The following is a 22,014-nucleotide window of genomic DNA, read 5'->3' as shown; positions in this document are numbered from 1 at the left end:
CTACCTGGGTTTTACTTTGGCCCCACCAAGGCTGAGAGACATTGGACAAGTCTCTCCTCTCTGGGCTTCACTTCCTTATCTGTAAAACGGAGACAATAAAGGGGCCTGTGACTTTTGGGTGTTGAAAAAATTAATGAATTAATAAACATAAAAGGGTCTATTTTTATGAAAGGCCCACATAGGCCTGCTCTGAAAGTGCCTGACAAAACGAAAGACCCACGTGGGCCTGCTAGGGCACCCAGAGGTAAGGACAGTGTTTGGGAGAGCAACCTCCGTGAGGATGACTGAGCAAATCGAACGGATGTGATCATCAGCACCCACCCCCGACCCACCTTTGCAGCTTTATTGCCACTCAGCCGTGAGAACCCTCTGATATCAGACAGTCTCCCTTTCCCTCTGCCACCTCTATTCCTTCGTAAATTCTCTTTTGCACAGCTGAAGATTCCCACTCTGCCTTCCTCAAATCTCTTCCAGTTCACAAATCTGCTTCCCCCCACCCAAAAAAAAATACAGACTCTGGGACACCACTGCCTGGAGATTCCAATTTACTAGGTCCAAGTGGGGCCTTGGGACTCTGTAAATTAGAAGTTTACCCAGTGATTCTAATTTGGAGCTAGGTTTGTTCGATGCCTGGAATAGAGCAGATACCCAACAAACGCTTGAGGAATGAAACTCCCATACCACTCCCTGGACTACGTGCCCACAGCTAAGGAATCTAGACAGCTCTCAAGTTTTCCGTGATGCGTCCCAAACAGATAAAGGAAGATTCTAGTATCAGGACCTGACACCTCCACTATAAAAATCTCCTTGCTCTTGAAAAGGAGCTTTTGTGCAGAATAGAACAAAGTACTTTCTGTAGGCAATGAACTGAGACATGGACAGTTAGACAAAGTTCTCTCCTACTTCCAATCAGATGCCGTCTTTTTTGAAGTGCTGCATCTCCTGAGGCCATGACAAGGGCACGAACACTTAGTATGTCAGCAGATTTAACAATCTGCTTTTGTATACCGGCTCCTATCACCTGAGCTAGAACAATACCTTTCCTCAGAGTCCCTAGAATACTGCCCCCACCCAAACCCAGAGAGCAGCTTACAAAACATTATCCTAGGGGACAACAAAAGTAAATACTCTCCAATCTTTTTCTGACGTGAAGATATCTGAAAACTTCTAGAAATCCTACTGACTAATGTTAGAACTCTGCTTTATCATTCCTCATTCTCCTCTCCTCCACCCCACTGATCCACCTGCCACCGTCACCTCCTAGAGGGTTAGAAACGTTTAGCTTGGCTCCACTTCCTCGGGGGAGCACGCCAGGCCCTCCACCAGTGTCCTCTCCCACCACCCACAGGCTGTTCGTCTGCACCCAAAGTGCCCCATCTCACACCTCGTATGGTTGCATTTATAATTCTGGACACTGCCAATCATGTCTCTCACTTGAAAGCAAGCCCTCTGAAGCAAGCAGGAGCCTTCTATCACTATTGCTGGAACTAGCACTGAGTAACTGCCTCATGCATATTTATATTAAAAGCAAGTAAAAAATGAGAACCCTCTCAGCCAAAGGTTTTCAACGTTTTAATCACCAGAGGTGCCTTGTAGCATTTCTTTTTAACCTTTTTAAGTAGTGGTTTTAATAAGTTATCTGCATTACCATTTTATTAAATGATAAAGATATCAAACTACCAGTTGGAGCTACTGAGAAAATTAGTGCTACCTAGATAAATGGTATGAATTCGCCTGTGTATCAGCATCTAGGTAACACTGGGCAAATTACTAAGCAGTGTTTTAAAACTCCCCAAAACTAGAATAAATAAAAATGACTACCCCATACACTTCTGGTGCGAGAACAATTTGATATGTATTATTTGAAAATGTCAGGCTTTTAAAAAAGATTTTATTTATTTAATTTTAGAGAGAGGGGAAGGGAGGGAGAGAAATCAGTGTGCGGTTGCCTCTCACATGCTCCCTACTGGGGATCTGGCCTGCAACCCAGGGACATGCCCTGACTGGGAGTCAAACTGGTGACCCTTTGGTTTGTGGGCCAGTACCCAATCCACTGAGCCACACCAGCCAGGGAAAAATGTCAGACTTTTTGCCCAGTAATTCTACTCTGGAGAATTGTACCTTAAGGAAATATAATATACAACAATGTATTTTCTATACAAAACATGTTACTAAACAGAAACTTATCAGAGTGGAAAATAGGAAACAACCTAGATATCCAACAATTGAGGAATGATTAAATAAGTTAGGCAATAGCCAAACAATGGAACACTATGAAGTTCATTAAAATGAGCTTTATACAGACTTTTTAAAAATATGGGAATATACTTAAGTGATAATGGTGAGTCAACAAACTAGAATAAAATTTCTCTGTATAGTAATATCTCAACTGTACATAAAATAAAATTTTAAAAAATGAAATCCACTAAAATTTCAAGAGTGTTTGTTTCCAAGTAGTGGTACTATGGGAGATTTTCCCATCTTTATCTTTCCTCTGTGGACTCCAAGTGTTACAAAATAAACACATGGCTCTCACAATTAGAAAGTCAAAAGGTTAAAACACAAAACAGCTAAAAGACTCATCTACCCTCTATGTCCAAACAATAATTTCTACGAAAACGCATCCACAGATCTGTCCAGAGAACACATAATAATAGATTTGAAATATCTCATATTTTTAAATACAAATTCTCAATAGTTTTTCAACTTCCTCTGTTGATTATCACATAAAATATCAAAATCGGAAAAAATATATGCACCTACTAAAAGCTATCTTTCTATCATAGTAGCAAACTGTAACCTCAACACCTGGGCACTTGAGCTAAAGGTACTACCAGATGTGACTTCCAAAGCTCTTGGAACAGAAATGAGTAAGGTTCTCCTTTTAGATAATACCAAGTACACTCTCCTGAGTGATGAGTGTGGTCTGCCAACCATGAGAAAGGGAACATTCAAAAGCTTCCTCTGAGTTTAACAAAGTCTTGGGCAGGTGTGACCAGACCAGCTATCCCCACTTCCACAGCCATATTAGGTAACACACTATTCTTGGCAAAAAGCTGAACCACTGTCTTTTGAAATGTAATGATGTTGGTGCTTTTCAGCAGGGAAATGATCTTGAAAATTATCTGTAGGATGCCACATTTCTAACCTAAACACTCATTTTCTACAGAAGACCATACAGTTTCATGAGAGACTATGGTCTTTGCAGTCCAATAGAACTAGTTTTACATCTCACCTTTGCCACTCACTGGTCCTGTGACTTTGGTAAGTTAACTTCCTTAAGCCTAACATTCCTGTAAAACAGGGATAATAATAATCTCCACCAGAAGGATTGAGGCGAGGATTCAATACGCTAGGAGAAGTCAAGAATCTAGCAGGGTAACTGGCGCATAACAAGCTTTCTAAATTGCAGCTTTTACACATTGCTTGTCTTTATGTTCACTTCACTATTTCACTTGAAATAGTGTCCTTTGCAATATGGAGGGAAAAGGATTTTAAATCACTGTATAACTTGGACAAGCCAACTGTGAGGAAAATTGTTTTAGTATTATAGCTGAAGTTCATCCCAAAATTCCTAACAAAGACCTTTTAATAACAGGAAATCTGGCCAAGACCTCAGAATGCCAAAACACTGAATTTGGCCCTTAACTTGATCATTCAGGATGAGGAGGACCAAGCACATGGAGCTTTGGAGTTAGGATGTTAAAGATGGTCTCCACCCATTACCAGCTGTTTGATCCTGTACAAGTGACTAAATCCCTGGGAATACCAGTTCCTTCTGCATAGAATGGAAAGAAGGAAAGTAATTAGGGTTAATGTGAGGATTTTTTTTAAATAGCCTATGTAAAGTGCCTGCCGCATCACAAATGATTAAAATATAGCAGCTCTTCTTACCATACATTTAACATTACATCAACTACTGGTGCTTCATTTCATCAATGGTAATCAGTCAAGGCCTAACACAGAGGGGAGAAAGTAAATCTCAAAGTGCAGAGGGCCACCCTGACCCTCAGTCAGTACTTACGCCGGCAGACCTTACAGCACTGGCCAGCAATGTGCACAGGGAGGGAGTCTGGGGAGCAACTGAGAGGGGGACAGGATATCCTCCGGCATTCCACAGCTCCACTCTGAGGAAGGAAGGACAAGGAGAGGCATCTCAGCAGTGCCCTTGGCAGGTTCCCTCTGCGGAAAAAGCTCACGGCTCATCCCAGAAACCTCATCAGGGACTCAGAAGCCATGTGAGGAATTCCCAGTCCACTCCAGGACCACAAATAAAATATTTTCTCCAGCCTGAATGAACCCATGCCACCTCAATTACTTTTCTGATATATATCACTGGCTTCTTTCCACCTGCCCATGTGGGTTAAGTAGATTAGGCAGGAAACAAAAAGCCTATTTTTTCGAGAACATAAATAACACCTTTTGCAGACCCTTTCAATCATTGTTGGGGCTCCAACAATCTGTTTTGTATTTTCTCAGACAAACAATGGCATTCTTCGGATATGCATCAAATAATTCCAACTGGATGCAGTTTACATATCAATTTGGGGGGAGGGTTCCCATAATTCTCTGAAACAGAGGAAGGCGTACACACATGATGAATACCTCAAAGTCGAAGGGTCTTGATATTCTCTGAAACAAATGATGGCTACTTTGTAAAATAAAAAAACACATAGGAATGAATTAAATCCCCCTTTAAAATTTATTCTAGCAGAGAAAGGTTCATGAATGAAGCTAACCACTATGTTCTTTGAAAAATCAAAGGAGTTCTTCCTCTCTGATATTCTGACCTCCAAAGTCTAAACAGTACTATGCTTTGTATAATAATATTAGATCATATTAAGACCTTGTGTTGTTGAGAGAAAACAGATCTTAATTTCCAAGCACTTATGTATGAAATGATACTTTTCCAATTTCCCTTCATAACAGCACAGATTACCAAACAGGGGCTTAGTACAAAGGTAATACTTCTTAGAGTTAGTACTACATAGTGAAGAACCAGATTACATGGTAATCAGTGAAACTGCCCCGTTAAAAGTGTAATGAAGCCCTGGCTGGTATAGCTCAGTGGATTGAGCGCGGGCTGTGAACCAAAGTGTCACAGGTTCGATTCCCAGCCAGGGTACATGCCTGGGTTGCAGGCCATGACCCCCAGCAACCATACATTGATGTCTCTCTCTCTCTCTCTTTCTCCTTCCCTTCCCTTTCTAAAAAATAAATAAATAAAATCTTTAAAAAATAAAAAAAATTAAAAAGCACACATTTAAAAAAAAGATTTAAAAAAAAATGTGTAATGAACAAAATAAACTACTGACCAAAACAGACACAGAGGCATGGACACATGGAGCACACTGACAGCTGTCAGAGCAGGGGAAGGGCTGCCTGAAAGCAGGTGAAGGGACAAGCCAAAGAACATCCGAGTATCTGCCTACCTCAGACACAGACAACACTGTGGGGATAGCCAGAGGGGTGAAGGTTGGGAGGGGGGAGGTGAACAATGGGGGTAGAGGATGGGGACATCTGTAAGAGCACAAACAACAATATAAATAAAGTTAAAAGTAAGTGTTTTATTGTATTTGTTCACGGGGAGTCTTACTTTGCACGTGCAGTTCCTGCAGTGATCACCATCAACCCAGGAGTCTTGGTCTCTGTAAAGCAGTCCGCTCACTTGACAAGTCTTCTCGCAATGACAGTTTTCCAATTGACTAAGTCTTGTCTCGGCATAGTTTAGCTGCAAACAAGAGTTACCAGCTGTAATTTCTGTAGTTCAATTGCATTGTCCTAACAAAGCTACCAGCAACAAGAAAAAATAAATTCCAGTAGGAGCGAGGGAAATGCCCAGAGCGGCTCACTGATCCTTAGTCAGACATGTTTTTTTGTGTTAAATTTTCTTTCTTTTATGTGAGGTAGAATCATTCTAAATTAAAGACATATTGGCTCCCATGGTCTAATGAGCACCAAATGAGACTTTAAACTGTATCTCAGGGACCCCCTGGGTGTTCCAAAACATATGTGCGTTCAGCTCAAAGCCCCACACGGAAGCCCTCGTAATGAATGTGTTCTCAAGGATGCATTACAGTGTTTGCAGGAGCCCTGGTGAGGAACTCCAGTGTGACCCCATTTACCTCCCACCATCTTCTCTGTGTTCTTCATGGAGTGACCACAGCACCATGGTTTACAACCTGGGGAGTCATTGCTTTCTGTCTCAGGAAAAATTCTGGAGAACTGGGGCCAGGAAAAGGGAAAGCCATAGGATCTAGCTTCTCTCCAGCTCACAATCCCCCCAAACGGAATGTCCCAAGAAGCCACTTTGGTGTTCAGATGAAGGTCAGAAGAGGCAACCAAACCCCCAGTGAGAACAAGATTTGGTGAAAGAAACTTTTTCGTTTTTCTAAGTCACCTGTTACCGTTAATCACAGGGTCTAAGAATCTTTTATTTAAAAGGAATTATACTGCTTGAATGTCCTCATATGTAACCCAATCATGTGATTTTCCAGTCTTTGTGTTCATATCTCCATTGGTGGGATACATTATCTCTCAAGGAAATACTTTTTTTTTTTTTTGGTTAGCTCTGGATGTCTTAAACATCCTTCTTGGCTTGAGCCCTCCAATGTCTCCCTTTTTCTCAGTACATCCAGTTTTGCCCTTGGAACTATCCTAGCGAGTGCACCTCCCTTCGAACAGCTGAGGTTATCCTGTCCTCACGTGTGCTCCTGACACGGCCAGCCCCACCAGGGTCCCCACACAGCTCCTCCCAATATGGTTCGAATCCGCTCTCACAATCACCTTCCACACAGTCTGCTCCAGTTTGCCTTCCAAAATGCAGTGCCAAATCCTGAAGTACAATATCATCCTTCTATTGCCACATCTACACGGAGTAACTCAGTCCACTACCAGCATTTCCTTTCTTTCCCGTTCCTTACCTGGAGACTGCCTTGATTGAAAAACAAATGCAACTTCCTAAAAACTCATCAAATAGGCTTTCTTTTCCTCCTCAATCATACTTATACCTCCATGTGTTCAGTATCTTCCCCATACCGGAAGCTAAGTCAATCTCTGATCCAACTAAGACTATTTCAAGCCAGTGCTTTATAGATCTGGTGGTTGAACCTGGGTCACGATAGCTCCGACCATCCTTCTGCATTGACTCTGGTTCCAATCCACACAGCCTGCCTCCTCTCAGTTACTGAGAACAGCACCACTCTCTGGAAATGGAATCCATATGAAATTCCAACCTTGGCTTTTGTCACTTACTTCATCCTCTTCCTCCAAGTTTTAGGAATTTTTCAAGAAACCTCATGTCTGGCCCGCCTTTTGCAGGTGGTACCAATGGGCAGGGAAAAGACCAAATAGGATCCCAGATGAGCCACATGCGCCAATCAGCCCTGAAGAAACTGACAGTGAACTGCTCCTGAAATACCAGCTCCCTATGATTCTTCTAATATGCAGGTTACATTCCCAAAGTTCAGGTTACATTTAACTCTCCAGCCTGATTGTAGAGTTTCTAGAATTTGTGATAATTAAGTCCTTTCAGGAATCCTTTAGGAAACAAAGGGAAAATACACTTCCAAGACTTTGGTGAGGTCACATGATCAAAACCATGCATAGGTAAGAGATAAAAAAGGAAGTGACAACATCACCCATCTTTACTTCATTCCATAGCCCCAGTGGTTCCTATAAAAGGTAGTGACTGATGGCTGACCTGGGACTGAACAAGGAAAAATTGGCCTCCATCTGCATCCCTCCTAAAACCAACAGAGAGTGGGGTAGCTGTGAGAGGAAGTGTCCTGTCTCACTCAGAAAACCTGGAACAACTCTGGTATCTGTAGCACTCCAAGAAAACCTCTTAAAGACTAAATGACCCAAAAGGCAATTCTAAACCTGTCCCAGTTTCCGGAAAACCCAGGAGTTTGCCTAGGGGTAATCATGGCAATTTCCAGTAATGTCCAATAAGACTGAATTATGCTCAACTATAAAACTCAATTCCAAGGAAAGCCTCAGCTTTAATATAATAACAGCTGTTCTTGGGACTGTGTTTACCTCCTGAACTTTGTTTTTGTTTTTAATATATTTAGCCTTTTCTGATAACACTGAAAAGTCCCACTCTCTGTAACATCAGTGCATCAGATAGTAAAGCAAAAAACTAATTTTTCAAAGACATCAAATATGTATCTGGCCTTCCTGTTTCTCTCTGCTACATCCTGTTGCAATAATAAAAGAAAACAACTCTGAATCAACATTTGAATTATGTTTTCTGTCACTGATGTTAGCATGCTGAATTCACACAAATTCATTTTCAAAAGCTGTTTCTACACTACCTGCCATTTTCTCCAAAAATGCCTGCAGATCCAAGAGATACGGTATCAAGTCTACATCTCTATTGTTTTACTTTTGTTCATGCATTTATGTAAGCAACCAAGAACCAAATCATTTATTCTCAGCTCTTACACATTCAAAGATAGACAGCAGAAGCCTTTTTCACAGTAAGAGGTCAATAAATGGACCTGAGTACATTAGTCATGTAGTGGATTGCTTTTTTTTCTCTCTGAAATACTACTTATTTGGCATTTGCTAGATGGAAGGGAAAAAAGAACTGTTCTATTGTGTTAAATCTTTAAGCTTAATTGAAAAATCACTATTGAGCGGTACAAAACAATGAAAGTCTCAAAATTAAATATGTTACAAGCTGAAATGCCACTCCAAATGCTGCTTGATTTGCATAAATAGATTTGTCGAAGATTTAAATGGAAGGAATCAAGAAATTCCCAGTCTCCAGAACCTCTTCATCCAGAGCTTACAAAGCAGGGCAGAGCCTGACCCTATCACAATGCACCCAGCCCAGAAAATGGTGCCTTTCACAATGTCAAAACATACTGAGGAAACTTCCAGAGAAGACCAGAGGGCCACTGGTGTCTTATGGATCACTCAGTGGAAGCAGCTGGGGACAGCTTCCCAGCACCTTCTCTGCCTTGGAAAATGTATTGGATTTGCCAGAGTGCCAGGATTCTTGAAGAGGGCTCTTGTGTACCCAGACCACTACCACCGAAAGGGACATGCAATCCATGCCTAGGACCCGTCCTGTATTTAGCAAGGGCACAGTCACTCTCCAACCTCCCCACCTCAAAGAAGGAAAGGAACAGCAAGCCCTCCTAGGCAGACCCGACCCCTGGGCTTCTCCAGCATCTGCATGTGGTTTGACTTGACTTTGGCTACCATCTCCAGTTCAGCTTGTGCACTGAGCTTCTCTCTACTAGGACCCACTCTGACCCATGGGTGAGGACTTTCTGCTGCTTTCCAAGACCTCCTGGCACCTGACTCTACACCACACCGCTGACATCAACTCACTGCCCCTGCCAGGCTGTGTGATACCAGCTCCTGGGGAAGGTATACATTTTCTTAAGGACCATCTTTCCCTCATAGCTGCCTGTTTTTCCCCGAGCTTTACCAATGTAATTAACTACAGTTACGGCTCACTGAATGCTCATTGTGTGCCATGCACCAAACTGGATCTCCAGATCTCACCTGCCTATGTCATGGAATTGCTACGAAACCAGTAGTGAACCCCTGAGCTCCTGCCTTACTGGCTATACAGGGTGCAGGGGAGAGGAATTAGAGAACAGGGTGCTCTAAAGGAAGCTCCTACATGAAGATCGGGCCCCAAAGGGCTGTAATCTCAGTTTAAGACCCAACAAAGAGAAAATGAGGCTTTCACAAGGCACAGGAAGGAGATCTTGCTCTTCAGGTGTTGGCACACTGACTAGAAGAAAATGTATTCTTTGAGAATTTGCCAGGCCAACCCTATGTTTGTAATTTGATTCTGCACAGTCTCTGCAATCCGAAAACCCATAAGACAAGGACGTGATAGAAGGTGATCCCATGTGGTCCTGGCAGGACTCGGGTCCAGACTCAGAAAAATCCACTCATTTCCAAGGAAAATAAGTAGCGGCCACCAAAAAAGAATGGGTTAAGGGGCCTTTATTTTGCCCTAACTATCCTCCTTTATAAGATGCTATAAGCTCTGTGCTCACTTTTCACCCCCAACAGGTATCCTCTCTCTATTGCTCATTCCTCTTCTCACCGATCCCTTCAGTACCCCTGCTGCAGCCCCTCTCCATCTGTCACCCCTGCTTTACACCTCCTGTCACTCTTCCTAACCCTCTCTTCCCCAGCTATAGACTTTCTCAGTCATGATTCACCTTGGAGAATCTGAGTTTGTGCCCCAGCTCTGCCATCCACTAGCTTGGGAAAAGTTGTATAACTTTAAAAAAAAGTTACTTAACTTTCTTGGAATTGAGTCTTCTCATCTGGAAGGGAGGCTACTAAATCAGGCCCAGCTTACAGGATTGTTGTGAGGATTAAAGTGACAGAGATTATAAAAAGTTGAAGCACTGTAAATGCCACATAGTAGACACTCAGTAAATATTACCTAGTATGGGCTACCTTCCAGCTTTTGCCAGCTGAGGGGTTGACAAACGAAAGCCCGTGGACCAAATCTGGTCCGCAGCATACTTTCATAAGGCTCGTGAGCTACGAATAATTTTTACGTTTTTCAGTGGTTATATTTTGAATGGTTACATTTGAATGAGGTAAATATTTACATAATAGTCTCAATTTTGCCTCTTAGCCTGCAAAGCCTGCCATTCACTAGCTGGCCCTTTACAGGAAAAGATTGCCAACTCCTCTTCTAGATTATCACAGATTCCAAATTATGCAGTGAAAATGGAAGTACCCAAGTTTTCTAATTATAGTTCTATCCATTGTTTAAAAGAAACAGACTTATAAATCTTCTGAAGTGCAAGAGGCGGGGTCAGAAGGTGGATTAAATTATTTTCTGCTTGCCATTGCCCACAGTTAAATATCCTCTGCCTTGCAAAGGCTCATTTTACATAAGAATGTTTTGGGGACAGAGCTCAGTGTGAATCCTGGATATCCTAGGACCAAAAAGCAGAGAACTCCACTCTCTGTTAACAAGACAGGCTGAGAGAGCACAGGGCAGCCTCAGCACCAGGGAGGAGACAGCCTCAGTCACCAGAGGCTGGGTGATGTGCTTCTTGTTCCAGAAGTTTGGTAGCAAGCTACAATGTAATTAACAGTATTGAGAGGAAGCTGCTCCACACAATGTGAAATAAAAGCCTCTCTGTGCCACACGCTGGGAAGGCAAATCATTGCCTGCATTTCCCATTCCCACTGTGCTGCAAAGCTAATGCATCAGGCTCTCGAATCTCAGGTTCCATTTCTCTCTCAGAAAAGTGTTCTGTCTCTCCTTGCCTGACAAGAGGGGACGTGGCCAAAACCCTACTTTGAAACAGGCACGTTGGTTTTAGCAGCACTATCTATGGGTCTAAGACATGGCCCTACCACCAGAACACATACCCACCAATGTTCTTCCCGGAGCCATGGCTGGTGGCAGGGAGCAGCCACAGCCGCCGATGGAATAGGACTCCCGTATCATGTTCATGTTGCCAAAATTCTTCCTTTTGCAGAGTATAATGCCTCCTAGGCCCAACCTAATTCCATCTCCACCCCGGGCTGGAACTCACGTCCATGACTGATTAGTATCATAACAGCAGCATTAGCCATGTTTTCTGTTTCTTCGTGCCTTTCACCGCAAAGCTCAGGGCTTTTCATTATGAATCTAAACTTTATGAATATGTATGAAAGCTCCTATTTGTTTACATGTTTGGCTCTGCCTCTCAATAGGAGCACCTCAGGGGTGGAAATCATGTCTTGTTCACCAATGCCTCCTCTGTACCTGACATAGCACTCAGCACATAGCAGATCCTCAAAGGACTATTGTTACATGGGTCATGCGGAGAAGAAAAAGATACAGAATTATCAAACTGAAGGTGCTGAAACACAGTTTGTCTCCTTCACCATTTAACTCAGGACCCGTCCTGAGACGACTCGTATATTAGAAATGTGCCACAATGCCTTCCTGTGACAGTAATCTCTCCCTAACAATAGCTATTTTGCCCCTCTGATCACTGACAATTATTCTTACACCCAAAATGCATTCGCTTATTTGGCTCTGACCGTATATCAATCTTCTCACAGTGTTATGAGTTTAATAGCCAATGGGCAAATCCTTTTCCACTCCCAGGGAATCAAGAGTGACACATACAGCCTCTTTCTTCCAAACATTTTTCAAGTAAACATTTTAGCGCAGCCTAATAGTATTGAAGACAGAAATAGCTATGTTTACTATAGGTAGTGCTATTTCATGTAAGAATAAACCATTTTCATAGTAACATATTGCAGATGGCAAGGCTAAAAATGTTTCCATTAGAGCAATAACTCTAACTTGGAGCTAGCCGTGGAGAAAGAAATGAAACATCACAAGAGAAATTCAGATACCTACTTTTGCAGTCATCTTGGCCAAAAGCTCTTGTAAATCCATGATTCCTTGCACCAGGCTTAAGAAATCACTACAGGTTGGGCAAGCTCAATAAAGAAAAGATAAAAACAAATGTTGATACAATGCTAATATAAAAGAGACATTTTTTAAACTGCAGTTGTTTGGCTATGTAGAAAAGTTTTTTGCCTTTCTGTTCAAACATTGCTTTGGAACTGCCATAAAATCAGAGCAGTTCAGGTATAGATCGTTCCCTTTTATGAATAAACAAAAAGAAATGAACGGAGGAAAAGAGACTATTCACTGAAAAGAAAGGCAGTATCATATTTTTAAGTTAAAATTAAACCTCATATTTATGGAGAGGTAACTGGAAAGCTGCAAATCATCATAAAAGAAAAAGAAAACTCAAATCCAGGTCAAGCAGTTTAAAAAGTAGTTTTTAAATAAAGTAAAGCATAAGAAATACAGCCCAAAGCATTGCAATAACTGTGTTCAGCACCAGGCGGGGTACTGGCAACGTCAGGGGGACACTTGGTAAAGGGTATGTGGTCGTCTGACCTCGAGGCTGTGCACCTGAAACTGCTGCAAGATAGTAGTAAATGTAAACTATGATTTTAAGAAGTTTAAGTAAAAATGTAAAACAATAGCAATAGAACTGGAAACTAGCTAAAAAAATTAAAGAAATAGCAATTCAAAAAAGGTTTTTACATATATAATTATACTAAACCTACCTTACTGTACCAACCTACAGAACCCAAACTGCTAATGTAACTTTTCTTACCTTCAAACTTTAATTCTAATTAAAGCTAATAAAATAATCCACAAGCTTTTTAGAAATTCAAAGACACAGAGGTATATACTAGAGCTAAGTTCCTTCACTAACCTTACCACCTCATCAGTCAACACCATGAATAGTGTGTCATATCTTTCCTCCCCTAGTTCTCTGATATTACAAACAAGTTATATAATAGGTAAAAATTCACAAATGCTTTAAGTTGCTACTTACTGCGATTCAGGTTCGGACACTGTGTTATGTATCCATTCGGCATAAAGATGATTTTCCCATCTTGGATGATGCCCTTGGTAACAGAAAAGAAAGGTGGGGATCAAGATGGCAGCTGCGCATTCACATGGCCTTATCACACCCCCTCCAAAGCCGATGATTTTTATACAAGACCGATATCCTCACTCAAAAGGTGAGCCGGCCTTAGTCTACCCTGAACTACTTCAAACCATCCTCTCCTAGAAATGCTGAAATGCACATTCATCTGGAGAGAGCTACAGTTAGTAACCACTGCTAAGGATCCTTAGTGCTGTGGAGGCAGAAGTCTCCATAGCACTAAGGATCCACCAGAAAACATTCCTTAACCATGGGACCTAAAAGTCACTGATGTAGTAAAAATTCTCCTCAGTGCCCTAATCATCCTGGATCGTGAACTATTCCTAATTTATAGAATTGTTTCAGCAGGAGCAAAAAGATCACAGAAACATATTAAACTAAAATGTTCCTATTGACTCACTTAGTCAAGTAAATAAAATTAGACCCGGGGAAAATTTCCTAATAATCTTTGCTCTTGGCTAATTAACATGACTTGGGGCTGGGAAATCTTAAGCATGGCTCAACATCTCAGTGTGAGTAAAAGGTAGCCTTTTAATTCTGTAACTAATTCTGGAAGTACAACCCCAATTTAAGAAAGTCACTGGGACTCCCATCTCTCAATGAAAATAATGACTTGGCTGTGAAGTTTTCCAGCTGAATTTCAAGATTCTGTACCCAGGTGTTTTTTTTTAAACTGATTTGATGGAAGAGATATTACAGAACAGATGGAAAATGTGGAAGCCAGTTCAGAATATTGAACTTAATCTATAAATAAAATATTGGCTTAAGATAGTGTACAAGTCTGTCCAAGGAAGTAACATTTAACATTCATGCACTCATCTCCTAAACAGCAGATGCTGTTTTCTGCTTATTATTTCCAGATAAAATATTAATTGGAAATATTAATAGAAATCACAGGATTGCAGGCCCTCTTCCTCAGAGTTAGATACATTTGTTAACCTTTTCCTCTTCCAGGAGGATGCAGTGATTATGATTATGTGACAGCCTCACCAGGGGAGGAAGTCCCTGCCGCTGCTGCTGAATATGAATTCACATGAATTTGTAATTTCTTACAGAAGAATTCCAGGGTACAATTAATGGAGTGTAATCTAAGTGCATCAGCTTCTTCCTGTTGCAAAGTGGCTCCGTTTTTAGTGAATTAGCTCCTTTAAGAGGACAGGGTACCGATCAAGCACACTTGAAAACTTTGAGAAAAGCATGGGATGGGAAGTCAGGGAACCTGGGTTCCAGTTCTAGATCCATTTCCAGCTAACTGGGTGAACTTAGACAATAAAAACCACTCTCTCTAAGCTTCAGTTGCTCCATCTGCAAGGAGAAGCACTGCATTCTATGCAAAAGTTAAGGATCCTTCCAACACTCTAGGGCTGGGTCAGCAAAAGAGTTGTTCAAACTAAAACCGTCACAATTTAGATCTCTGTGCATGTGCTACTTTTCAAAGTAAAAGAAAAAAAGTGAATTAAGGAGAAAGCTGTATGTATCCACATCAAAGAACAGACCATTGTAGAGAACTGAACATCACATTAGAAAACATCTATCTAATCAGGTTGAATAAGGATGCATTTAGAGTGGCCAGACTATGTGGGTTTTCCTGGGAGAGTCCCATGCAAACCAGGATGTTCTGTCATCCAAGATGATGAAGTGGTGAAAGCATGTGGACCAGGAAAGATAAGGTACTACTATTACCTGTTTCCTGAAAAACCCTAAATCATTCTTATTTTTATCTGCCATGGAAAGACCACTCAGGAATCTGGAACACATTCATTGTAGTATTAATTACCTTTCCAATAGCAAATGGAAAATCCATTTCTGAGATTCACAATGGCAGAAGAGTAAGTGGAAGCTGCACAAGCCTCTTCCCAGGACCACACTGTAATTACAACTAAATTGTAGAGAAATCATCCTGAAACACCGACTGAACACTAGCTGAAGAGAAGCTTTATAACCAAGGATAGACAGAAGAAAGGCTGGAGGGAGTGCGGAGGAGGCACAAGAGAGCTGGCCGGGCTTCCACAGGCAGCAGCTGAAGTTCCAGAGGGATATTTCAGTGAGTGAGGAGTCCTCCCTGAGACGTGTGGGGACTAAACCCCAGGCTGGGCTCCTCAGCCTACAGCACCAGAGCCAGGAAAGGAAACCAGATAATATCCAGCTGTGAAAAGCTGTGGGGTTTCTGTCCACCAGAAAGAGATGGCTGGAGACACAGAGAGTCTCTTAAAAAGCTAAACATGAAATTCTATTTGTAGCCACTTACCCTGGCCTCTGGCAGAGGGAGGGCAGAGTGTACTAGAAATGCATGAGGAGAGTCTGGGGCTTGTGGCTCTGGGGAAAGAACTAAAGGAACAGCCATCAGGATCCCTGTGCTGAGTCATTCCGCATACTGCAGAGGCCATCTTTCTCAGGCAGAGAACTCCCCTTCAAGGGGCATCAGCCTAAAGTGAAGCAATAACCTTGACTGCAGGAATTACTCTGGCCCACTGTGTGGAGCTTAAGCTGAATACAGCTTGAGCTTATATCACTAATTAAGTTTAGCAACTAAGGCGGATCTCTGGGAGCTCTGAGACTGTAGCTGACCCTCCCCTAGGCCCACCTTGGTGTAAAAGCCAGCCTTCATGTACAGCATGGTTTTTTTTTTGCACACCAAAAGGCCTAGAAGAGGGAGCCACAAGCTATGGATAACTAATAGCTCCAAACAAGTAGCCCAGGGCCAGTCACAAGCAGCATCTGACATAGATCTGCACCAGACTCTTTGCAGATATACCTAATACATAGAAACAAACACAAACATGTTGGGAAGCACCCTGCCTGGTTTTAGAAGCTGTAACCTCCCATGGCTAAGGCTGAGTAAGAGACCTTGGGACCATAAGCCACTAAAGAGACAAAGCTTATCTCCCTGGCAGGTGCACCACCTCTGCCCTCTTTACTTCACCCTGCCTGGCCCCCAGTGGATGACCATCAGCCAATGATGGGTAAGATTCCTCAGAGGAGGGATAACCTAAGACAGACATGATCACAAAGTGGCCCCTCAGGGAAGGACTCGGGGGCTATAGAAAAAGGGGGTAATGGACCCTCGCCCCTCAGCTTTGACATAGCCTGAGTCCTCATTCTGTCTCCTAATCTCTTGGCTGTCTTACTTCCCTTGCCTGACTTAAGCTTGAAACAATGACAGAGGGTGGTGCAGCCCTGTGCTGGGAAGGGTGGGTTCCCTAGGGCCATCAGGCCTAAGAAAGAATGCATAAAATCCTGTGAAACCTGCTTTGCTAAAATTGTCCTCAATTTTCTGATAAAAGTCCAAGCATGAAATGAGTTTGTTTCCCAAAGCTATATAGCTCTTTAGCTAACTGTCCCTGACTCAGAATAAGCCCTCCTAGTTCTTTGAATGTTATCTATTGTTTGATCCTTACTGCCTGCCAATGACTGATGAGCTTTACCTGTATTCCTGTGCAAACGTACCCAATAAAAGCCAATTCAGTAAAAAGGCTCCTGGTCCTTCTCCTTTGAGAGGTCGGCCACCTTTCCCCCTCAAGCAGATCATGTCTTGGTAGACTTATTCTCATTCGTGGTGGCTGGGGGGGCAGGGCATGTGAGTGGAGCCCCCCCGCCATACAAAAACACAGCCAAAGTGGAAAGACAAAGAAACAGACCCCAAATAAAAGAACAAAAGAATTCTCCAGAAGAGCTAAGTGAAAGGGAAGCAAGTAATTTTTCAGATAGAGAATTTGAAGTAATGATTATAAGGATACTTAAGGGCAAAAAATAAATAAATAAATAAAAACAATTAAAAAAAGGACCAGTCAGAAATAAAGAATGCAATATCTTAAATAAATAGCACCCTGGAAGGAATAAACAGTAGGTTAGATGAAGCAGTGGATCAAATCAGTGATTTGGAAGACAAAGTAGGAAAAAACACCTAAGCAAAAATCAAAAAGGAATTTAAAAGAATGAGGAGAGTTTAAGAAAGATTTGGGACAACATGAAGTGTAACAACATCTGCATCATGGGAATACCAGAAGGAGAAGAGAGTGAGCAAGGGATCGTGAACCCATCTGAAGAAATTATGACCAAAAACTGCCCTAGTACAGTGAGAGAAAGACACACAAGTCCAGGAGGGGCAGAGAGTTCCAAACAAGATGGATGCAAAAGGGCCTATACTGAGACACGTCATAATTAAAATGACAAGGCTTAAAATCAATAAGAGATTCTAAAAGCCACAAGAGAAAAGCAGGTAGTTACCTACAAGGGAGTTCCAATTACAGTGTCATCTGATTTCTCAACAGAAACACTTCAGGCCAGAAGGGATTGTCATGAAATATTCAAGGTGATGAAAAGCAAGGCCCTACAAGCGAGGCTACTTCACCCAGCAAGGCTATCATTTAAAATTGAAGGAGAAATAAGGAAAGTCCATTTGTAAAGGATATCCCATTCATTTATCCTGTAGCAACATAATACAGTACACATCACTTTTGCTTTTTTAAAGTGTGACCCTTGATTTTGTTACATTACAAATTACAAATTGCCTCTCTTACATCTTTCTTTTACCTACTTCCCTCCTCACTTCTCTCCTTTACCACTACAAATCTCTGACGTGCACTTGTGTTTCACACTGGTCAGTGGGTAAGGTCAATGATGTTGACTTAAACGAAACAGAAATGAGAGCTGACAGCTTCTCAGTGCCCATTAATGCAAAAACTCAAACCACTTGTACTTATTTCTCAGGAAAGGTCATGAGGGTCAGCCCACAAAATGGCATGAAGATGTGTTCTTGCCAAATGAATCAAAGTAGAATGTTAATTTATTTGAATGGATGTAATTCCATGATGGATTAAAAGAAGGGTGGCAATATACTGTATAAATACCAAATATAACCCAGAGGAGTCTTGACTGTACGTGTGCACACATGTGAAGACATACATGTGTATATGTTCCAGAGCCTTCCCTAGAACAAGAACCAGAAGGTTTTGCACTGAATTGCCATATGTTCTATTTAGTGCAAGGACATTTGTCAATAAAAGAAGTATTTGTTAAGTGTGTAGTTATTTTTTATGAAACTACCAAAAAATGGAGTTTTATACAACAAAAAACTACAAAGTAGCCCTATCAGCTTTTTTTCTCCCAGAAAAATCATCTATGGAGATTTCTATACATAAAAATTTGCCTTCATGCACTGCAAAACTATGAAATAAGGGATCAAAAGGTAGAATTTCTATTATTTCTCCTCATTTAACTTTATGTGCATCTACACTTTACTATAAAATGCAGCTCTAGCTGGGCATAAGTTAGCTGACCCCACTGGGTCTCATTTATTCAGACCTATGCTTTATTTCAGATTGTTCATCAGAGCAGCGCTTCTCAAACTTCAAGTTTCTTAACAATCACCTTGACTATTTAATATTTTGATTATGGGTCAACCACCAGATTCTGTTTCAGTAGGGTTGGGGGTGCCAGGAATATTCATTTTTAAAAAAATTCTTTAAAATTACTGATATTTAGAGAGAGGGGAAGACTGATTTTGAGAGAGAGAGAGAAGAAGGGGGAGTAGGGGGAGAGAGAGAGAGACAGAGGGAGATATCAACATATTGTTCCACTTATTTATGCATTCATTGGTTGCTTCTTGTTTGCGCCATGACCAGGGACTGAACCACAACCTTGGCGTATTGGGATGACACTGTAAAAGATGAGCTACCCTGGTAGGGCAGGAACCTTCATTTCTCAAAGCTGTCCCAAATGACGCTGATGAAAAGTCACTTTGAAAAACTCTGCTCAGTTGTTTCTTTGGGAGCAAAAGGGTTTACTCATTAAAAGTTCAGAGTGGTGAAAATAGCATCCAAATTCAGTATATGAATAGAGTAAAATCTTCCTGATTTGAAGCTGAATGGCAGCCAACAGAATTACTAAATTATCAAAACCATGAAGGCAAAAATCATATATTTTCATCTCAGGATCCCCGGCAGTTCCTATTGTAGTATATTTCACATGGTAGGAACAAAAAGTACCTTAAAGGCATCAAACTCCTGAAAACCATGAACTGCACATTATTGAATAATAACATTTTCAGAGCTGTTAGTCTGTGAAGAACAGGTAGGACATGAGTTGTTAAACTAGGGGTGAATATCTGAATTTTAGAGGAGGTTGAGGGAGGACAGTCATGCAGATTTTGAAAAAGCTTCCGAGGTGATCTTGCTGTATGCCCAGTGAGGACGACAGAGGTAAGGCAGCTCACCTGGTCATTTGACCTACGAATGACCCAGGGCTTTAATATTTTAGGGAGCTTTCCTAAAGGACACCTGAATCCTAGGCCATAAACTCCAACACCAGTGTTGAGCCACTGCAACATGCATAAGTAATAACATACCATTTGAGACAGTTTGAGAGTTACAGGAGGTAACAAGATGTTGTTACAATGAGGTCCTGTCATCAAAATAAGGTCCTATCTTAATTGCCTTAGCTGAAAGATACTATGCAACTGTCCATAATGAATTATTTGCATTACATGCTAATACAATGCATACAATATATAATACGATGTATAATACAAAATGCAATGCCATAATACACAATACAATTATATATTTCCAGCCCAGTTTTGGGGGGCTGAAAAACAGCGACCCTTTTAGGTAGCCTAATATCTCCTCCTCCCCGCAATCTTATCTACACTATTAATTTGCTAAAGAACCGTCTTCTCATTGTTAGTACAATGCTAAACCTTAGCCAATCTGAGTAGCTAAATAAATCCCTAATGTGTAGAGCCCAAATTAATAAATGTTTGCTATTAGTACTAACGGAAGGAAGAAAAATGGAATTTCCCTCTTTGTCACACCCACCTGCTGCCACCCTCTACCTCCTGCACTCAGCTCACCAGGCACTAAAAATTAAATTTGCACCAGGCAGGTTGTACATCATGGGCGTTTTTCTGGGAGAACTAATGCCCAATTATTTCCATTGTTCAAGAACATTTCTCATTTCACAGTAAGAAATATAGGAAGATGCAATAAAAAAAGATTAGAAAAATCATGCCATTATTACACTCTTCTGTAAGGAATAACTAAGATTAGGCAAGTCCTTCTAAGACTCAGAGCTTTCTGATACAAATAAAAGCAGCTTTGCCACCCAAAAATGCTAATTCTTTTTTAACGCTCTTATTTCCCTGCAGATCTCTGTTTGCATTGAAGAAAATGGCTGTATTTTTTTTTGTATGCTAAAACACTGAAACAAATTGCTCTGAAAGGGAAAAGGAAAGGGGGTGGGGAGAGTTCCTGCAGGGCATGTAAATATATGGATGAAGATGTGTTCTGTTTATAAACTGGCAAGGACCCAAGCACTGGCAACAGGCTAACAAAAAGTCAGACTCAGGGAAACTCACAAGGAGGATTTTCAAAAGGCAACCAATTATGTATTTCTGCCCTGAAGACAGTTAATAAAATATTCCAGCTTCCATAAAAGCCATGGAAGACATTTGTCGACTTTCATTATGATCAATAAAAACTGTCAGCTCATTAGCATATCATTAGCTGCCCTGCTGTTTCCAAAGTCTTAATGCACAGAAATATTAATCTACACATGTATAAGATTTTCCAGCTCTGTGACTTAGACTTTCTGCATGAAAGGAAATATAGGGATTAGAGATGGGAGGAATCCAATATAGCTGCTTTTTCTATATGCCTATCAACATATGTTTACCATCTGTGGAATGATGGGAGCCAGCTGAGGTAAAAAAAACAACAGCTGTGGTATTACAAAAAAAAAATTGTAATTCATTTTACTTCCCAGTGATGGCTCAGTTGTTAAGGAGATGGTGATGTCCAGGTAAGGAAAAGGTCTCAGACCCTAATTCACTCAACAGATAGAAAAATAGAGGGAGACAGAAAGAGAGCCTGGGTCTCTGAAAGGCTTTTCAATGTGACTACTTTCCGAGATCTCAACCATTTACAAACTGCCCGAAGGCCCAAGCCACTGAAGCATCCTTAACTTGCTGCCTACGTTCGTTCTTCATTTCTTTACCCCCTGAAATAGTAACAGCATAATCAGCTTAGAATGCATCAAAGAGAAATTGAGTGGTAGTCAACCATCTTGATGAAGAAAACCCATGACAATCAGAAGATTCAGATAAGCCTATCACTACTAGCCAGCTATTTTCTCAAATGCGTGCAGTTTTGAAGTGAAAAAAATCCCCAGCTTCTGTTCTGTGCCTCTGATAGGAATTGCCTAACGCTAGAGGCTAACATGCCCGGCACCAGCCTCTTCTCTTCAGTCAGCAGCACTTTCACTGCATGATCCTTAAGGATCCACCAAGGCCCAGAACTTAAGGTTGACAAGGAAGGAGTTTTTGCTTTTACTTTGCCTATGAAGCAAAGTGTTAATATTTAAAACAGAGAATAATGCTATTTTAACCTGGAAACAGATAATAAGCATGTTTAGTTCTGGAGCAATAAAGCAGGCATGGTTCTTGGACCCAGGAGGCAGCTTTTACAAGATAAATATTAAGAGTCTGAAGATGTGCTGACTCACCTGAGAAGGGCTGCCTTTTTTTCACAGGGGCATTAAATTGATC

General features: G+C 41.3%; 1 protein-coding gene across 2 annotated transcripts in view; it reads right to left on the bottom strand.

Moving 5' to 3' along the window:
- NELL1 (neural EGFL like 1) overlaps nucleotides 1-22,014 on the bottom strand; it is a 729,686-nt gene that overhangs the window by 560,091 nt on the left and 147,581 nt on the right. For both annotated transcript variants that reach the window (XM_028515811.2, XM_028515812.2), the window contains exons 6-9: nucleotides 13,359-13,431; nucleotides 12,359-12,441; nucleotides 5,597-5,731; nucleotides 4,025-4,127 (exon numbers count right to left, since the gene is read on the bottom strand). In XM_028515811.2, coding sequence (XP_028371612.1) covers nucleotides 4,025-4,127; nucleotides 5,597-5,731; nucleotides 12,359-12,441; nucleotides 13,359-13,431 — 394 coding nt within the window. The remainder of the gene's footprint in view (nucleotides 1-4,024; nucleotides 4,128-5,596; nucleotides 5,732-12,358; nucleotides 12,442-13,358; nucleotides 13,432-22,014) is intronic.

This window comes from Phyllostomus discolor, chromosome 6, assembly GCF_004126475.2.
Source record: "Phyllostomus discolor isolate MPI-MPIP mPhyDis1 chromosome 6, mPhyDis1.pri.v3, whole genome shotgun sequence".
Taxonomy (NCBI): Eukaryota; Metazoa; Chordata; class Mammalia; order Chiroptera; family Phyllostomidae; genus Phyllostomus; species Phyllostomus discolor.
This window is presented reverse-complemented; position numbering and strand designations above follow the sequence as displayed.